Source organism: Mytilus trossulus, chromosome 3, assembly GCF_036588685.1.
Source record: "Mytilus trossulus isolate FHL-02 chromosome 3, PNRI_Mtr1.1.1.hap1, whole genome shotgun sequence".
Classification (NCBI taxonomy): domain Eukaryota; kingdom Metazoa; phylum Mollusca; class Bivalvia; order Mytilida; family Mytilidae; genus Mytilus; species Mytilus trossulus.
The window spans coordinates 26,081,734-26,099,947 of NC_086375.1; the positions used below are offsets into that span (position 1 = coordinate 26,081,734).

An 18,214-nucleotide genomic window follows, 5' to 3' on the forward strand; every position below is an offset into this window, starting at 1 on the left:
ACATTTTCAAAGTTACTTATTTTTTGAAAGAGCTCATATCTCTGATAAATGTAAAAATGGACAAACATAAAAGAAATGAATATTATCTTCTACTGGATCTCCACATGCACACATAGAGCTGTCCGACAAATGATCACAGAAGAGATGATCTTTTAGATCACTAGCCTCATTTCTTAATTGGCAGTGGATTATATTAACTTTACGTGAACCAGTGGAAAAGAAAACAGGACAAGGACTTATGTCCTCATTCAGTTTTCTTTTAAATCCTGTGAAGCTTAAAATATTTTTAACTTCTCCATCAAGGGAATTCCTCTTTTCAAGAGTATGTGGAATAAAACTGTTTTTATAGGCTGTGGTTCGACACTGAGGAGTTTTAAATTTCCTTTTTTTTCTCAAACCATACTGGTCATTAGTGTTTGTATATGACAAGATATCAGCAGCAATATAATTAGGAATATCTCCAGAAATAGTTTTATGACGAAACAATAATTTGTTTTTCTGACGTCAACAAGTGTTAATATCTTTGACAATATTTGTCCAAGTAATTCAGGAATCTGTGAGATTTAAAAAACAAATTATACGAAAATATAGATTTATAGTAAAAAAAAATATTTTTCTGCTAAAAAAGTTGACCGGACTAAATTCACATTCGCCGATGTGTTTAACAGAGACATATATGATACATGAAGAGATTCGCACATCTATAATTGTATTTTAGGTCTTTGGCTTTAAATATATTAACAGGATTTTCTTTCTTCACAGAAGGTTGACTGTCAGTAAGAAGTATCTGATGAACTTGACTGCCATTATCAGCATACCTCAATCTTAGTAGATTTCGGTGTTTATACAACCTTTCTGTTTTGACTGAGGTATTTTTAACTTGGCTGGTGTTTTCAACTTGGCTGATGTTTTGTTGTTTTTGGAGACTGAGGTTCCAAGGGAAAGGACATTCAAATAATATGCCTCCTAAGAGTCCGAGAAGCTCTCGAGATGCACGATTTTGCGTATTTTTTCAAGGCTTCTGGGGGTCTTGAGCGACCGCCAGACCCCTCACCGAATGATGAATATATTTTGCCTCACTTTTAAATTTAAATATAGTGACAGACTAGTAGTTAGTGACAGTGCAATATTATACAAGAGTAACTTTGTGTTCGATGCCCGTCCTTTATTTTCTATTGTAAAGTGTCTGAACACGACTGAATGCAAGTTTACTCCTTCGAAGTTAAAGGTCATATTGGAATACATTGTTGTTGTTTTTTTCAAATGATTTGATACCGGCAGATTGGTGGTCTCACTTTAATTTAATCCATGTCAGCTATCTAGTTTTATCTTTAAAAAAAAAAGAGAGCCAGTTTTGTATTCTTTAATAAAAAGTTCAATTCACTGTAATCTTTGTTTGGATTCTGATTGCCATCTGATTATATAAGTTAATTCAATTAAATGTATTTGATGTCTCAGGTGTGAAAACTTAAATGACATGATTATTTGCTTGATTGGTGATTACGACAGGTGTCAAAATTAGATAGTAATCTAATTAAATACATGTAATAAATATTTTATATATCAGGTCTTCTAGTGTGCTGGTGAGCTTACTCAAGTCAATATTTTAAGCTCAAAAGTTTTTATTAATTTATTTTATTTTATTTATTTATTAATGAAATGCGCATTTATACCCCTGGGGGTTAATAAAAAAGCACCTTATAATAGAAAAGCACCTTATAATAGAAAACCACCTTATAATAGAAAACCACCTTATAATAAAAAAGCACCTTATAATAGAAAAGCACCTTATAATAGAAAAGCACCTTATAATAGAAAAGCACCTTATAATAGAAAAGCACCTTATAATAAAAAAGCACCTTATAATAGAAAAGCACCTTATAATAGAAAACCACCTTATAATAGAAAACCACCATCTTATAATAGAAAACCACCATCTTATAATAGAAAAGCACCATCTTATAATAGAAAACCATCATCTTATAATAGAAAACCACATCTTATAATAGAAAAGCACCTTCTTATAATAGAAAAGCACCATCTTATAATAGAAAAGCACCATCTTATAATAGAAAAGCACCATCTTATAATAGAAAAGCACCATCTTATAATAGAAAAACACCATCTTATAATAGAAAAGCATCATCTTATAATAGAAAAGCATCATCTTATAATAGAAAAGCAATAAAAAAGACACATAAGACAGCTATGGCGTTCCATAATCAGGCGTTTATTTGTAACTGTGTAACATGCACACAAGAGGACATACAAAAACACATATACCGACTGCTTCAGTAAACCCTAAATTTCTTATTTACGAAAAATCGGGTCCAAGGATGTAAATGTTACAGCCTTAATAAAAATTATCAAGCATGAAAAATATACTGACGTCACGGGAGAATGAGATAGAACGGTATAAAAAGGGCGCCAAATAACATTATATAATTTTCCAAAAATTTATTCTATATCTAAATGCAACATCATATACAAACACAAATATTCATTGCCTTTGTAGAGTATAGTACTGGAGTATCCCACTCTTATCGTCAGCAATGCCAATACAATGTTTAACAACGAAGTTTTCCATCAAAGAAAAGTTAGCAGACGATAGCAAGACCGGTGTATGTCCAAATATTACCATGTATCCACCTTTCTTAACTGTCGGCAAAAGAGCACCAATGAGTTGTTCTGCTTCGGTGGACGTAACAACTTCAGAATTGAGAAAACGAATAAAGACAACATCAGCTGACGCTGGAGATATTTTTGGTTCCATGGCGTTCCCACAGTGTACCTCATCGACCCGAGTTTTAGAAAATCCTACCATTTGCTTGCTGAGATCTTGTCCAATGGTATAACTCTCGGGAAATGCCTTTTTCAAAGTTGACAGGAAGACGCCAGTTGAGCAGGCCGGATCAAACAGTACCAACTTTTGAGTGCTCAGAGTTTTTAGAAATTTAATGGTGTACGCTCTTATCCTTTCTTCCCCACATCCAAGCATTACGTCAAACGCATCATCAACAACCCAACCTTCGGAAGGTGAGCATAATTCCTTCCTTGTCGATTCCCGCAGAAGAGAAAATGGAAAAACAATCTCTACGTTTTCTATTTTATGGTCAGTGATGTCTTTCATTATTTTGAGCTTTTCACCGTTCTTCAACGGATGATAAAATACATTGACGAATGTTTCAGTTATCCTTTGGTCGGAGAATACGCCTAATATCATACCCGCGGAAATAAAGCTGCAGTGGATCTCTGGAATCCTATTTTGTATCCACAAGTCCGAGAGGATCTTTCTTCCCACTAGTCTATATTTCGATGGACCTATATTAAATGTTAAGAAGAATACACTTTGCGGAAGGGCCCAGTGCTTCTCAGTAAGTCGCTCCAACTTTCTATTATTGACTTCTGTCCAGTTAACATCGTCAACAATTTTGCAAGAGTTTGTAATGTGGAAGGTAACATAGCGATCTAGTTCACTTTTAAGAAGCTGCAAGGTACTCCTGTCTGACGGGTGTTCTCCCGACTGGGATAAAGATTCTTCTAATAATGCCTGTGCATTTTTCAACTGTCCTTCCGCAAGAAGTCGCCGAATTTGTAAAAATTTCTCTCGGAGATTATCATCGTACATTCCTTTGAAGATCCCATCGTAGCTTTTAATAGCATCTGTCAAAACGGGTGCCTTCTTGTCGGCCATTGTTTCTTTTATTCCAAAGTATATTGTGGTCACAAAAAGATTCACAAGAATATGATGACGTTTGTAAACAGTTTGTAAAATCCTTATAGCCTTGATCAGATGGTAGTTTAACCTTTATCGCTACTTAGTAGATATCGTATCGAACATAGATAACATTGCGGTTCAGGAAAACAAATCCATGTATGACTGGACTGTGAACCAATTATTATGTAATAGAATATACTAGTATTATCAAATATTCAATTGAAACCTATAAATAATTGTCAGATTAGGCAAATCTATTTGACATCCTTTAAATCTTATTTGTTTTCCGATTAAACATTCACACTTTTAAGTGAGCAGATTAACAGTCTTTCCAAAGAAATTTCACACCCTTGCTTTTTTTGTTATTTTAAAGCGTCTACTTGATTGCTTTTTATTTAGTTGAACGGTTCCGATTCGGTTATGGTTTGAAAAACGATAATATTAATAAATCTTATTAGCTTTTCTTTTTTACATTGATAAGAAATTAGAGAATAATATATGGAACTTTCTCTTAAAACTAACTATAATATTCCATCATCTTTCTAATAGGCTTTGTGATTTGGAGCATCGTATTTGGCTATTTTGCTATAATATTCCATCATCTTTCTAATAGGCTTTGTGATTTGGAGCATCGTATTTGGCTATTTTGCTATAATATTCCATCATCATTCTAATAGGCTTTGTGATTTGGAGCATCTTATTTGGCTATTTTGCTATAATATTCCATCATCATTCTAATAGGCTTTGTGATTTGGAGCATCGTATTTGGCTATTTTGCTATAATATTCCATCATCATTCTAATAGGCTTTGTGATTTGGAGCATCGTATTTGGCTATTTTGCTATAATATTCCATCATCTTTCTAATAGGCTTTGTGATTTGGAGCATCGTATTTGGCTATTTTGCTATAATATTCCATCATCTTTCTATTAGGCTTTGTGATTTGGAGCATCGTATTTGGCTATTTTGCTATAATATTCCATCATCTTTCTATTAGGCTTTGTGATTTGGAGCATCGTATTTGGCTATTTTGCTATAATATTCCATCATCTTTCTAATAGGCTTTGTGATTTGGAGCATCTTATTTGGCTATTTTGCTATAATATTCCATCATCTTTCTAATAGGCTTTGTGATTTGGAGCATCGTATTTGGCTATTTTGCTATAATATTCCATCATCTTTCTAATAGGCTTTGTGATTTGGAGCATCGTATTTGGCTATTTTGCTATAATATTCCATCATCATTCTAATAGGCTTTGTGATTTGGAGCATCGTATTTGGCTATTTTGCTATAATATTCCATCATCTTTCTAATAGGCTTTGTGATTTGGAGCATCGTATTTGGCTATTTTGCTATAATATTCCATCATCATTCTAATAGGCTTTGTGATTTGGAGCATCGTATTTGGCTATTTTGCTATAATATTCCATCATCTTTCTAATAGGCTTTGTGATTTGGAGCATCGTATTTGGCTATTTTGCTATAATATTCCATCATCATTCTAATAGGCTTTGTGATTTGGAGCATCGTATTTGGCTATTTTGCTATAATATTCCATCATCATTCTAATAGGCTTTGTGATTTGGAGCATCGTATTTGGCTATTTTGCAGCATCGTATTTGGCTAATTTGGAGCATTGTATTTGGCTATTTTGCAGCATTGTATTTGGCTATTTTGCCATTGGTAGAAAGTAGCATCTGTAAAACAAATCGGGGATTTCGCTCACTTGTATATTTTTCTTCTAAATACATGTATTAGAAAGGAAAATTCTCAGTAAAAATTCATAGATACTCATTAGATACTCATTTTCAAATAGTTTTTAGTGTGAGATTATTGGTAAACACAAAAATTAGGAGGGAACTACAGATAAATAATTTGAAAACTTTAAAAACACAAAATAAACAAATTCTAATTCGGCTCTCCCTTGACACCATTTGCAAGTATGGTCTTGAGGAAACGATGTTAGTCCGTCGGAAGGGGACGATAAATGGTTGACCCGTGTTAAGAGAGCCATATCTCTTGCACGTTAAAGACACCCTTGTAGATTTCGAAAAAGAGCAGGCTAATGCCACTACAAGGCAGCACTCACACCCGCAAAGTGGGAAGGGATTAATATAAGTTGCAAAACTTGTTTCCCAACCACTATAAATAATACTAAACTAAACAAATACAAAAAAAAATAAAAAAAATCTTAAAATAAACAAAAACTGCAGTTCATTTTTAGATGTTAAAACATTTTTTTCATTTTATAAAATTCTAAACGTTAGAATAAGTATCTGACAATATGGTGAAAATTTGAAATGTCTATCTTTTTCTTTCAATAATGGGCGGAGCTTAAAGATGGTCTAACACATGGCCGTTTTGTTTACAACTGATTACAGTGAAACATGGCTGATTACCACCAGATAGTGTCTTTCTGTTGTATATTCTGTTTAAAACTAATTTGTTATATCATTAATGTGGTAAGTTTTTTTAACATTTAAACTATAAAATACGTGTCACAAAAATACAAAATACTTATGTTTACATGCTTATACATTTGTTTAGTTCTTATGAAATAATATGCGTAGGCCAGAACAACTTTATTCCTGTTTTCACGATTTCTTGTCACGAACTTTTTCTGTGCACTGTAAAGGAATGCTTTTCTTTTCGCCTACTGATTGCTTTATTTGCTTATACTACGAATGCACATTTATGTAGTTCTATGAACACGTTATGCTAAAGGTAAATATTCTCTGCTGTTATCCGCCAAAGACAGGTCCTGTGTTTTATATCTGTTTTTTATTTAGAAAAGGCGTGGGCGGGTAGGTGCTACAACACTAATTCGCCTGATTATTAGTTATTCAAGGGAAATCGTCTTCTGAAAGGCGTGTCTCACTGTCTCTCCTCAACCTAAATTTTCCACTGCCAAATGAGTGCAAAAAGTTATCAAATCTAAATGTTATCTTTTGAATGTGCAGCATATAAATCTGTTCACGGTTAAAATTTAAGGTATAAAAGAACACACCAGTTGTCTTGTTGTTTGTTACTGTTTGTCATGTTTAATATACACGAAAACAAACAATAATTTACTAATATTTTATAGTTTTTTAAGGTGGTACCAAACACTACAGGGGGGTAACTCTGTAAAATCAGCTAAACGTTTTAATTACGTTGTGTTGTTAAAAGAATATTAAGCTTCTCAATGATCAAAATTAGTGTTTGTCAAACTGCTATATAACCAGTCACGTAATTTTTCTGATAAAATGGTTGGTTCAAATTTTTTGAAATTTTAATATTTTTGTCAAATGGTCAAAGTTAATACTTTGTAAAAATTTTATGAACATTAAACGAGCCAAATCAATTTTAGTTAAAGTGTTGAGTACCACTTTAATATAAACGAAAACAAACACTATATATATAATGTACTAATATTTTATAGTTTCTTTAGTAGAAAAGTATGTTGAAGAGACCAAAAACATGTACATATGATATAAAGCATACGGTCAATATAGAATGATTCGGCAAAAATGTACATGAACATTTGCTGTAGAGAACCAGGTTAAAGTTTCTATTGATATGTCTGAATCAACACACATTTTGCTTTCGTTAAAAGTTTTGACTTTCTCTCTTCTTTTCTAGGTTCCATGGTTAAGTAATGGTTCCGTTTCAAAGCCGTCCTGGATTATACAGTATCTGTTACAGAAAACGTTTGAAGATGACAAGTTGAAAAAGTTAGAATTTCTTACACAAATTTACCACAAGCAAGGTTTATTTCGTTTTGACAGTAAAATCTATATTTTCAACCAGAAGCTAGCACAAACAGCTATCAACAAGTTGGAAAAAGGAGCAGAAAATTACTTAGACAACTCTCCACTTAAAGATACATTTTTAGGTTCATCTCAGAAAAGTCCCGAAACAAGACGTGCTATCGCATCCTTGTTCAGAAAAACATCTATAGAAGAAAGGGCATCTTCGATGACAGAAGATATTAAAAAGATGTGTTTGAAAATGAAGCAGCAATCACTTAGATCTGTAAATATAACTCATTGGTCGCTACGTCTAGCGTTAGACATTGTCGGTCACGTGCTTTTGCAGTTAGATCTGAATGCTTTGGACGGCGAACAAGATGAATTATTAGAGTGTATGGTGACAATTCTCCATAGGTGTTATGCTTTAAATGAAATTTCAACAGACTCTGACGAATTTAAGCAAGCAAACGAGGGACTTGATCGGATTACTTCAAATATACTCAAAGATGCTCTAGAAAAAGACGATACTACAATACAGAAACGGCTGGTTGTTCAATTGCACGAGGCCTGTGGATTTGAAGAAGTGAGTATTTCCCTGTAGTTATAAAATCGCATAGTTTTCACAGGGACTTTCTATACTCCCTGTTTTTTACTCCCAAGTTCATCTGTATTTGTGTGTGTAAAGGAAGAATAGACAAGGGAAAGAATACTACACAAACACACAACTTTAAATTTTATTATGTCAAGTCAAATATTGAAAACCTACCAGCAAGTCTAGAATAAACAAATAGATTTCTTTTGCCTTTCAATATTGAAACACTTCATTAATCATCTTATTTTATAATGTAACAAATAGGCTCCTTTTTATTATTTCAGGCTAAGGACAATATGAAGCTATTTCTGATGGCTGGAACAGAAACAACAGCTTCATCTATTCCCGTGGTGTTCTCATTGTTAACTGATAATCCTGACATTCAGGTAAGTGCTATCTTTTCGGAATTTGGTTATGGAATTAATTTTTTTTATTGAGTATGCGACTGTCACATTTCCGTCTAACCTTGGAAGAGTTGTCTTTCCCTATGGTAAACCTGAATTTATTGACTTCTAGATGTCAATTTGCCTTTCTTTGTAGGTTGTTTGCTGTTACTTCAATTTGACGTAGATGTTATGAAAGGATTTAGGGCACTTGTGGAAATAATTAGAAATTGAAATAAAATAGATCTTATTTAAATAAAAGTATATGTTTATAGGTGATAAAGATAGTTCCAAGTAAAATATTATATAAAGGTCAAATGATTCGTTGATATAGGAAAATAAAATAAGAAGAAAACACATAAAGAAAATAGCGAATAACAAGCATATCTTAGATGCATGATAAACAAAAATAGTACAAGTCAAGAACCTCATTAGTTATTTGGCACGCGTTTAGAAGGTTGCTAGGTCGACGGACAGATGTGTATGTCGAATTGATATTACATCCAAGGTTATAACCATATTCACAGAATGTGTAGATACTACAGCATCATGAATATTCAGTAATATATTTAGGCACACAAGATTGTATAAATAACCAATCAAAAAGTTTAGATACGAAGATTGACGTACACAAGATATTAATTAAAATTTAACAAATCTTTAATTATCAATTATAATAGAGATCGGAAATTGAAATTCTTCCAAAAATATTATTTTATTTAATTTAAGAAATAAAAGTCCAAATGCTTTTCAAAAACAAATAAATACATTTTGCATATTATGAAGCAATATAAGTTTTGGCAACACATTCCAAGAAGCTCAATCTTGTCTGGGGAACAAGAATGTCGGGTAATGAGTAGTGACTATAAAAGCAAATATAAGTCTACTGCCCGTACATTACATTACAATCCTTGTTCCAACCAGCAAATTGAGTTGTCTTATTTATTTCATTAAAAAGGTAAGTTATATAATGTTAATTAAAGTAATTTAATAAAATAAATTAATTGCAGATTAATAGGAAATAATTCAATAAATATAATAGGTTTAATTCGAGCAATATTTGAAACAGAAATATATTTGTTATTGTTAAATGTTATCTATATTTAATCTGTATGATTTATGCACTGTAATATTTTACGATAAAAAAGAAAAGAAACATTACATTACATTACATTACAATCCTTGTTCCAACCAGCAAATTGAGTTGTCTTATTTATTTCATTAAAAAGGGTAAGAAGGCGCGAGTCCCACTCTCGCTGCCAAGCAAGTCCACAACAACGACATGTAGTCCCCAGATGTGCAAACATCCTTCTACCGACAAGAACTGTAGAAGAACGCAGAAAACAAGAAGAGACAAATCAACAACATGTAATCAATTAAGAAACCACCAAAGACAATTCAAATACAAACATTAACAAGCGACCTCCAGGTTCAGTTTCCAACAACAATAATACAAAACCCTTCACAACAATATGGCGGAGGACCCAAACCTTCTTTATGACAACAGAGGACGAGACGATTTAAACTACCTTATCAGGAGTAGACAGAAATTTAAAGGCCATGAGGAGACAAACAGTACCCTAAGCCAATTCATAAAAATCTACCTATGTGATGTTAGGAACGATACCATACAGGTCAATCGCCACTTGAGAATAGCGACTACAGAACCTCAATTCAGTGAGCCCGAATTTCAAAACAATCCATGACGATTCCAACAATTCTTACGGAAACAGATACAATTAGTTACCCATGCACTATTGTGACAACCCGAAGGATCAAACTAGAACAGATTTTCAAACCACACACGAACAATATTAATGTTTTCTAACAATATTTCCAATATTATCTATGGACAATAATTTCATTTCCAACTCGTATTATTTTTGTATTCACATGTACGGTAAGACGGTTGATTTTACTTATTTTCTCTCTACTAAAACAATGATTTAAAAAAATTAATGATAATAATAATAAAGAAAATTAAAAAGAAAATTAAAAATAAAAAAAAAATAGATAAATAAATTTTTCGTATTAAAATTTAAAGAAAGTAAATTTGAATACTTCTAACCATTTAAAAAAAAAAAAAAAAATTGTCACATCATGCAATTCAAATACAAAAGTATTATATAATCTAACTGGTATGTACATGTATCCTTTTGAATAGTTAATTGAAATATTATAAGGTGAACGTTTAACTGAACCTGTATTTTTTAAAATCATCACGGTGACACCAATTACTGATTTAATCTTTCAAATCGAACACTATATTTATTCTAAATGTCTTTCCTATAGTTTTTAAGTTGATATTCAGTAAACAAACCATATTTGTTTATAAAATTGCATTACTGACCACTTGATGCTCTCATGATTCATATCTGATATACAAGTTATATTAAATTGTTTTACAAAAAGAGATGAAACAATCGAAACTTTAACTAATATACATCCATAATTCTCCTATATCAAGGAAATAGAATTTAAAAGTACAAAAGTACAAGTTTAAAGTATACATCAAAAGTGGAAGCAAAACTTCCCACGCTTATTTATTATCTAAGATATAACTTAAATCGAACAATCAGGAAGATCGTACTACTGACATACTCATTTAATCTATAAACAAAATAAAGTATTCACCTTTATAATGATGCACCTATTCCGCCAGATAACATTTTAAAAATAAATATCATTCGTTCTGGCCAATGCATTGCCAACTATCAATAATATTACAAATGTAGATACCGTTGTAAAAAAAAGGAATACATCAGAGATAATATTCGTATTTCAAATACATCTATGCGTTCTTATTGAAAGGTTTATTACAATATAACATAGCTAAACAACAAAAAAATCCTATGAATGCAGGCAGTACGAAATGATAAATTAAGTTTTATACAACGTTTTCCAACCCAATGCTAAACAAAAACAAAAACAAAATAAATTGGGAGAAGTTTTATTTCAAATTGCAGTACCAGAAGAATTACGGAATAGCATAAACATATATTAATTGCATTTCACGATAATTCTTTCCACCAAGGTGTTATAAAAAAAAAATATGAAGCTATAAAAGCTAGATATTATTGGCCTGACATGACAAGTTTACAATCACGTGACATTGTGTAAAACATGCCAGGAAGTAAAATCAAGTTAACAAAAAAATGCGAGCGCCCTTACATCCTATGCCGGTGGTAAACGTTTTTGAACGTATTCATGTCGATATCCTTGAAGGATTATGCAAATTCCGTTCTGGAAATTCATTTATCCTTATTGGTCACAGACAGTCTAAATCACTGGTCGGAGTGCTTCCCCCTGAAAAAAAACAGGAGGCGAAATATATAGCAGACGTGTAATATTAAGAAATGGTTCCCCGTTATGAACAATGAGGGAACATATTCAAATTAGCTAAGTCCTTAATAGCGTCATGCTCAATCAGAATAGGACACGGAGATCAAGTGTTGAAAAGTGTTATGACGGCATTTCAAATGACGACAGTCACCCAATCTTTAGGATACTCGCTTTTAACATGCATATCAAATTGGGGAAAGAAATGACGTAAATAAACTATTGATACTCAATTGATTCCCACACAAAAAAAAAAATGGAAAAAGCACCTTAAGATTCATTGATGAACTAATTAAATAGGTCAAAATTATCCATAAAACGGCTAAAGAGAATATAACAGAGGCGCAGTTATAAAAGTAAAATATATAAAGATAATAATAAAAGTAAATTATTTATAAAAAAGTTATAGTTGAAGATTTCATAATGAAAATAAATAAACAATGAAGATTCGGTCCGGTAAGAAAAAGACACCGGAACCCTAACGAATGGGCCCTTAATATAAGGTACGGGGCGTATCAAATGATACGTACAAAATTTGTGAAACTGCAGTCACATAACATGATGATACCATTAGTTTTTGCTAATAGGTTGAAACCGTACAAAGATCCACGAGATTACAGACCACAGGCTGATAATCAATCGGATCCGCGTATTGATAAAAAGATTAACACACAAAGATGAATCAGACACAAAAGTCTATTCAAAATTTGCGTCAGATCAATCAGTACAGCAATCACAGACACGTGATACGAGTATATATAAACAAAGAGATAATATTAATTTTGATAAGAAATCAGACAATACACCTGACGGTACTAAGAATAGTAATAACGATAAATCATCTAAGAACATTTGGTTTGAAGAAACTTATTTTTTTTAAATAGAATTTATATCTAAAAAAAAAAAAAAAAAAAAAAAAAAAAACATTACTTGATACAATGGACGGAACGTTTAAGAAAAAAAAGACGATAGTGAAAATTGAGTTTTAGCTCATTCATCAAAAGAACTGTTTAAGAGGACGACTTTCAACGTAATGACAAATTACTTTCTGCCGAAAACGTTATGTTGCTTATAATTTTGAAGTTACGGATCCTAACTTCGATAATTTATATTGTAGGTCTGGCAAGGGTAATATGAATTATGTTACTACATTTTTAGTGTACTTCTCAGTTCTGACCATCTCAATGCTTGATGAAATAGTATAAAATTTGCAATATTAGGTCTGTTTTAGAAAAACATCAATCTGGACGCATTATGATGTGTCATTGATAAAATAGTATAATTCAAGACTACATAATATAGCAAGAAATACTTAAACTAAATCGACAAGGATATATATAAATATATTAAAGATAAGATACATTCATAACAAAAATAGACAGTGAAATGAAACTATATAAATTTATAACAGAGATCATTATAATGGTAAATAATTTGTCAAACAACTAAACATGCGTTGGTAAAGTAAAGTAAGAAGGTCAGAGATAATAACATATGTTTTGATAGTTAATCATCACTATATATATTTTTGGCACGCGAGAGAAATCAAGATAAGATTTTTCTAAACTGGCAGTTTGCCTTCAGAAACAGGTTGAGATTTCTGAACAATCTGTCATATAGACATTAGTTTAACTTTCATAACACATCAGAATAATAATAACATACATTTATTTGATAAAGATTATATTACTGTAACAATTCTAGCACACAAAAAGGAGGGTAGAAAAATTAAAGAATTAAAAATAATAAAAATGAAAATAAATCAAATGAAGTAAAAGAAAAGAAAAAAAAAGAGTAAAAATCATAAAAAATCTGGTGGAATTCAAACAATCAAGTCCGATCTTCCTCTATATATATATACATAAGAAAGTATTAACATGTTCAATATAAACGTTATAACAACCACGTTGAGTTAAATTCTCTATAGTTTAAATGACAAAAAAGAGAGAGAGAATATGTTATTTTATTCACTTGCATATGGAGTACATAAGACACAGATCTTCATATGACTTATTTTCGCGTGTTGGAGTACATCCAAAGACAGATCTCCAATATTTCGCAGGTGGACTTTTGTTCCACGGAAGAGGATCGGCATAATAATATTATTATTTTTCATTGTGCATGCATCATACAATTTGTGTATGTATATGTATTTGTGTTTCATTTATTGCAAAAACAGTTCATAGGAAAAATTAAATAATCACAATTAATAAGATTCAAAGATTAAAGTTAAATTCAAAACAAACATGTGAAAAAAAAATGAAATCAGGAGATTTCAAACTTAACAAGGGGGTAATGTTATGAAAGGATTTAGGGCACTTGTGGAAATAATTAGAAATTGAAATAAAATAGATCTTATTTAAACAAAAGTATATGTTTATAGGTGATAAAGATAGTTCCAAGTAAAATATTATATAAAGGTCAAATGATTCGTTGATATAGGAAAATAAAATAAGAAGAAAACACATAAAGAAAATAGCGAATAACAAGCATATCTTAGATGCATGATAAACAAAAATAGTACAAGTCAAGAACCTCATTAGTTATTTGGCACGCGTTTAGAAGGTTGCTAGGTCGACGGACAGATGTGTATGTCGAATTGATATTACATCCAAGGTTATAACCATATTCACAGAATGTGTAGATACTACAGCATCATGAATATTCAGTAATATATTTAGGCACACAAGATTGTATAAATAACCAATCAAAAAGTTTAGATACGAAGATTGACGTACACAAGATATTAATTAAAATTTAACAAATCTTTAATTATCAATTATAATAGAGATCGGAAATTGAAATTCTTCCAAAAATATTATTTTATTTAATTTAAGAAATAAAAGTCCAAATGCTTTTCAAAAACAAATAAATACATTTTGCATATTATGAAGCAATATAAGTTTTGGCAACACATTCCAAGAAGCTCAATCTTGTCTGGGGAACAAGAATGTCGGGTAATGAGTAGTGACTATAAAAGCAAATATAAGTCTACTGCCCGTACATTACATTACAATCCTTGTTCCAACCAGCAAATTGAGTTGTCTTATTTATTTCATTAAAAAGGTAAGTTATATAATGTTAATTAAAGTAATTTAATAAAATAAATTAATTGCAGATTAATAGGAAATAATTCAATAAATATAATAGGTTTAATTCGAGCAATATTTGAAACAGAAATATATTTGTTATTGTTAAATGTTATCTATATTTAATCTGTATGATTTATGCACTGTAATATTTTACGATAAAAAAGAAAAGAAACATTACATTACATTACATTACAATCCTTGTTCCAACCAGCAAATTGAGTTGTCTTATTTATTTCATTAAAAAGGGTAAGAAGGCGCGAGTCCCACTCTCGCTGCCAAGCAAGTCCACAACAACGACATGTAGTCCCCAGATGTGCAAACATCCTTCTACCGACAAGAACTGTAGAAGAACGCAGAAAACAAGAAGAGACAAATCAACAACATGTAATCAATTAAGAAACCACCAAAGACAATTCAAATACAAACATTAACAAGCGACCTCCAGGTTCAGTTTCCAACAACAATAATACAAAACCCTTCACAACATAGATCGCCAATACACCTCCTTTATGTATTTGGTCCATACTGTTTCACACAAGAGAACGCCAAATTGTATACTCATAAATGTTCAATTATATCTTACTAGTATTTATTTTTTTAAATTTTGATCGTCAAATTTAAAGTTTTCCTACAAATTGACCAAACAAAAGAAAACATTCCAGCATACAGCAATATCAGAGGGCTGTAAGATTCGCCAAAATTTAACACAATCTACCATTAATGAAACATTTTTTTTTCGAAGGAAGAACTAAGAGATGAAGCAATAGATCGCTGGTCTGAAATGATGGCGGAACCTACCACGTCTTTACCAAAAATAGAAAGTATGATTAAAGAGGTCCTAAGACTTTATCCAATAGCACCTTTCATTAGCAGACAAAACAATGTCCCTGTAAATCTGGGAAACATACACTTGGATGAACATGTAAGTTTCAACATATATAATGCAGTATATTTGTAAACCTTAGCTTCAACAGAGAATCAAGTTTCTGCAATGCTAGCTACTTTTTTTGTTATTCTAGGAATAATGGTTAATCCAATGGAAAACGCACATAAATGTTATTCGCCATTTACTTCAAGATTAAAATCAATATTTTTTTCTTGCAGTAATTGATATAAAAACTGCGTCTGCATATTGATCGAGTCCGAATGGCATCAATACGTGTAACATTTGTTAATCAGAGGTCTATTTGACACACCAAAAACCTCTAGAAAAAATGTGTTATATCTTTATAGATTATCAAAGAATTATTACATAACACAAACATGTTCCATATTTATTTAGATAAAATTAACTTGGATTATATAATATTTCTAGTATTTGCTCATTTTTTGACAATATAATTTCATTTCAGAGTGATGTCGTTATTTTCACATGGGGAATTCACAGATCTCCGTACCTGTGGAAAGATTCAAAAGTATTTAAACCGTTCCGCTTTCTTGGAGAGGAAGCTTTGCATTCAAACATGTATATACCATTTGGAGCAGGATCTCGAGTGTGTATTGGACAACATATGGCGGTTCTGGAACTGCGTTTAGCTATAGCAATCTTACTTCATACTTTTACATTTTCAAAGAACCAATCCACACCAGACTTAAAGTTTGTTGTTGACTGGGCCCATGCTGTTGTGCACCCAGATAAAGATATGATGTTTACTTTAGAGAATGTTTAATTGTCTTTTGAATTCTTAATAACATGCACTTCAAAACAGCTTGGACATAAGATGCATCGGCTAACTGGTATGTGGAAAAAACTATCCTGTTACATTTGTCGATTGGACTATATGCATGGCCCACTTCAGGAAACTTAAAAGTTAAATACAATTATGAGCACCAAAAACAGCTACAATAAAACATTCAGTGCCAAATATTTCGTAGCACTTTTTACTTGAGACATTTTTATCCATAGCCAATGCCAATCACGATAAAGTTAAGTCATCAGCCAAAACCATGACTCATTAATTGCTGTGACCAATGCCGTTTTTATTAGTATATTTATTCAGGAACGTTTAGATTAAGTCACTTTTTGAAAATTGAGCTGCTTGAGGCAATCTATGCGACAGGACAAACTTCATATTTTATTTCGTATTTGAATGTACCAAAATTTATGAAAGTCTCATACAAGTACATATATAAGCGCACTTGTATAAGGTCGATTTCGATCTGATATTTCAGAGCAGGTTTGACATGCATGCGTTCCGAAGTACGATATAATAAAGTCCCGCATTAGGCGATGTTTGCTTGCAGATTTTAACATGAGGTTTAACATGTTTATTTAGTCTTAGATGTATGATTTTATTTTATAAGTTGTAAGTGGCTTTGAACTAGCTGTCAGTAACTGCAAGTTATCTTTGGGATCTGTATGTATTGTCCTCTTGTTGTTTGGATATACAAGTACTCGGTCACGTCAACTCTGTGTAGTATTTGAATTTGTATCCATCTGATGAGTTAACCCTTTTCAATTCAAGTGTATAGTTCATTCTTATGTTGTTCTGTTACACCACTCTCCCAGGTTAGGGGGAGGGTTGGAATACCGCTAACATTCTGTATGTATGTGCCTGTCCCAAGTTAGGAACCTGTAATTCAATGGTTGTCTTTGCTTATTTGTAATATATTTGTTTTTCATTCATTTTTGTACTTAAATTAGGCCGTTAGTTTTCTCGTTTTAAGTGTTTTACATTGTCATTTCGGGCCTTTTATAGCTGAGTGACTGCGCGGTATGGGCCTTGCTCGTTGTCGAAGGACGTACGGTGACTTATAGATGTTAATTTCTGTGTCATTTGGTCTCTTGTGGAGAGTTGTCAATCATACCACATCTTCTTTTTTATATAATGGAAGAAACCCTAAGTCTTGATGACAGTTATATAGTGACCTTTTCAACATGCCGCCGAAATTAAACCATTCATGCATTAGAACACATAATTATAAGTAGGAATCCACATGACAGCCTGGAGTTTTCAAGCAACAACAATGACAACTATTTTACAAAATAAGCTGTATTTGAAGTACATACCACAAGACGTTGTTATATAAAAATAAGGATATGTGGTATGATTGCCAATGAGACAATTATCCGCCAAAGATCGAATAAAGTTGATATTTTATATTTATTGACTGGGTATGAGTAGTTGAGTAGTATAGTATAGTAATTTTATTGTACTCCGAGACGAAAGTCTTGACATGAGGCGCAGCATCTTTATGGTTCCATGAAGTTGTAACAGGAAATTAACTACTTTTCAACAGCTGTGAAATGAACGAATTAATTGGCAATATAATGGCTTTGAAAAAGGTGGTATGAATTTTCGCAATGGATTTTGAAGTTTCGAAACATAAAATTGAGAATGGAAACGAGGAATATGTC

The 18,214-nt window shown here is 31.8% G+C and overlaps 2 protein-coding genes across 2 annotated transcripts; one reads left to right on the forward strand and one right to left on the reverse strand.

The window, feature by feature from the left end:
- Nucleotides 1–2,500: 2,500 nt before the first annotated feature.
- LOC134710576 (isonocardicin synthase-like) lies at nucleotides 2,501–3,130 on the reverse strand. Its single transcript, XM_063570952.1, has one exon. The coding sequence runs from the start codon at nucleotides 3,128–3,130 to the stop codon at nucleotides 2,501–2,503; it is 630 nt and encodes a 209-aa protein (XP_063427022.1).
- Nucleotides 3,131–6,052: 2,922 nt separating this feature from the next.
- Nucleotides 6,053–16,723, forward strand: LOC134711015 (cytochrome P450 4X1-like). Its single transcript, XM_063571443.1, has 5 exons — nucleotides 6,053–6,181; nucleotides 7,341–8,033; nucleotides 8,327–8,428; nucleotides 15,599–15,778; nucleotides 16,209–16,723. The coding sequence occupies exons 1-5, from the start codon at nucleotides 6,107–6,109 to the stop codon at nucleotides 16,524–16,526; spliced, it is 1,368 nt and encodes a 455-aa protein (XP_063427513.1). The 5' UTR covers nucleotides 6,053–6,106; the 3' UTR covers nucleotides 16,527–16,723.
- The last annotated feature ends 1,491 nt before the right edge of the window (nucleotides 16,724–18,214 follow it).

What these genes read in the sequence shown, in the direction of transcription:
- LOC134710576 (XM_063570952.1), bottom strand. Translation starts at nt 3,130, where the DNA reads ATGAAAGACATCACTGACCATAAAATAGAAAACGTAGAGATTGTTTTT.
- LOC134711015 (XM_063571443.1), top strand. Translation starts at nt 6,107, where the DNA reads ATGGCTGATTACCACCAGATAGTGTCTTTCTGTTGTATATTCTGTTTA. An exon ending in CTGATAATCCTGACATTCAG is followed by an intron (nt 8,429 to 15,598) that starts GTAAGTGCTATC and finishes TTTTTTTCGAAG; the next exon opens with GAAGAACTAAGAGATGAAGC. An exon ending in ACATACACTTGGATGAACAT is followed by an intron (nt 15,779 to 16,208) that starts GTAAGTTTCAAC and finishes ATTTCATTTCAG; the next exon opens with AGTGATGTCGTTATTTTCAC.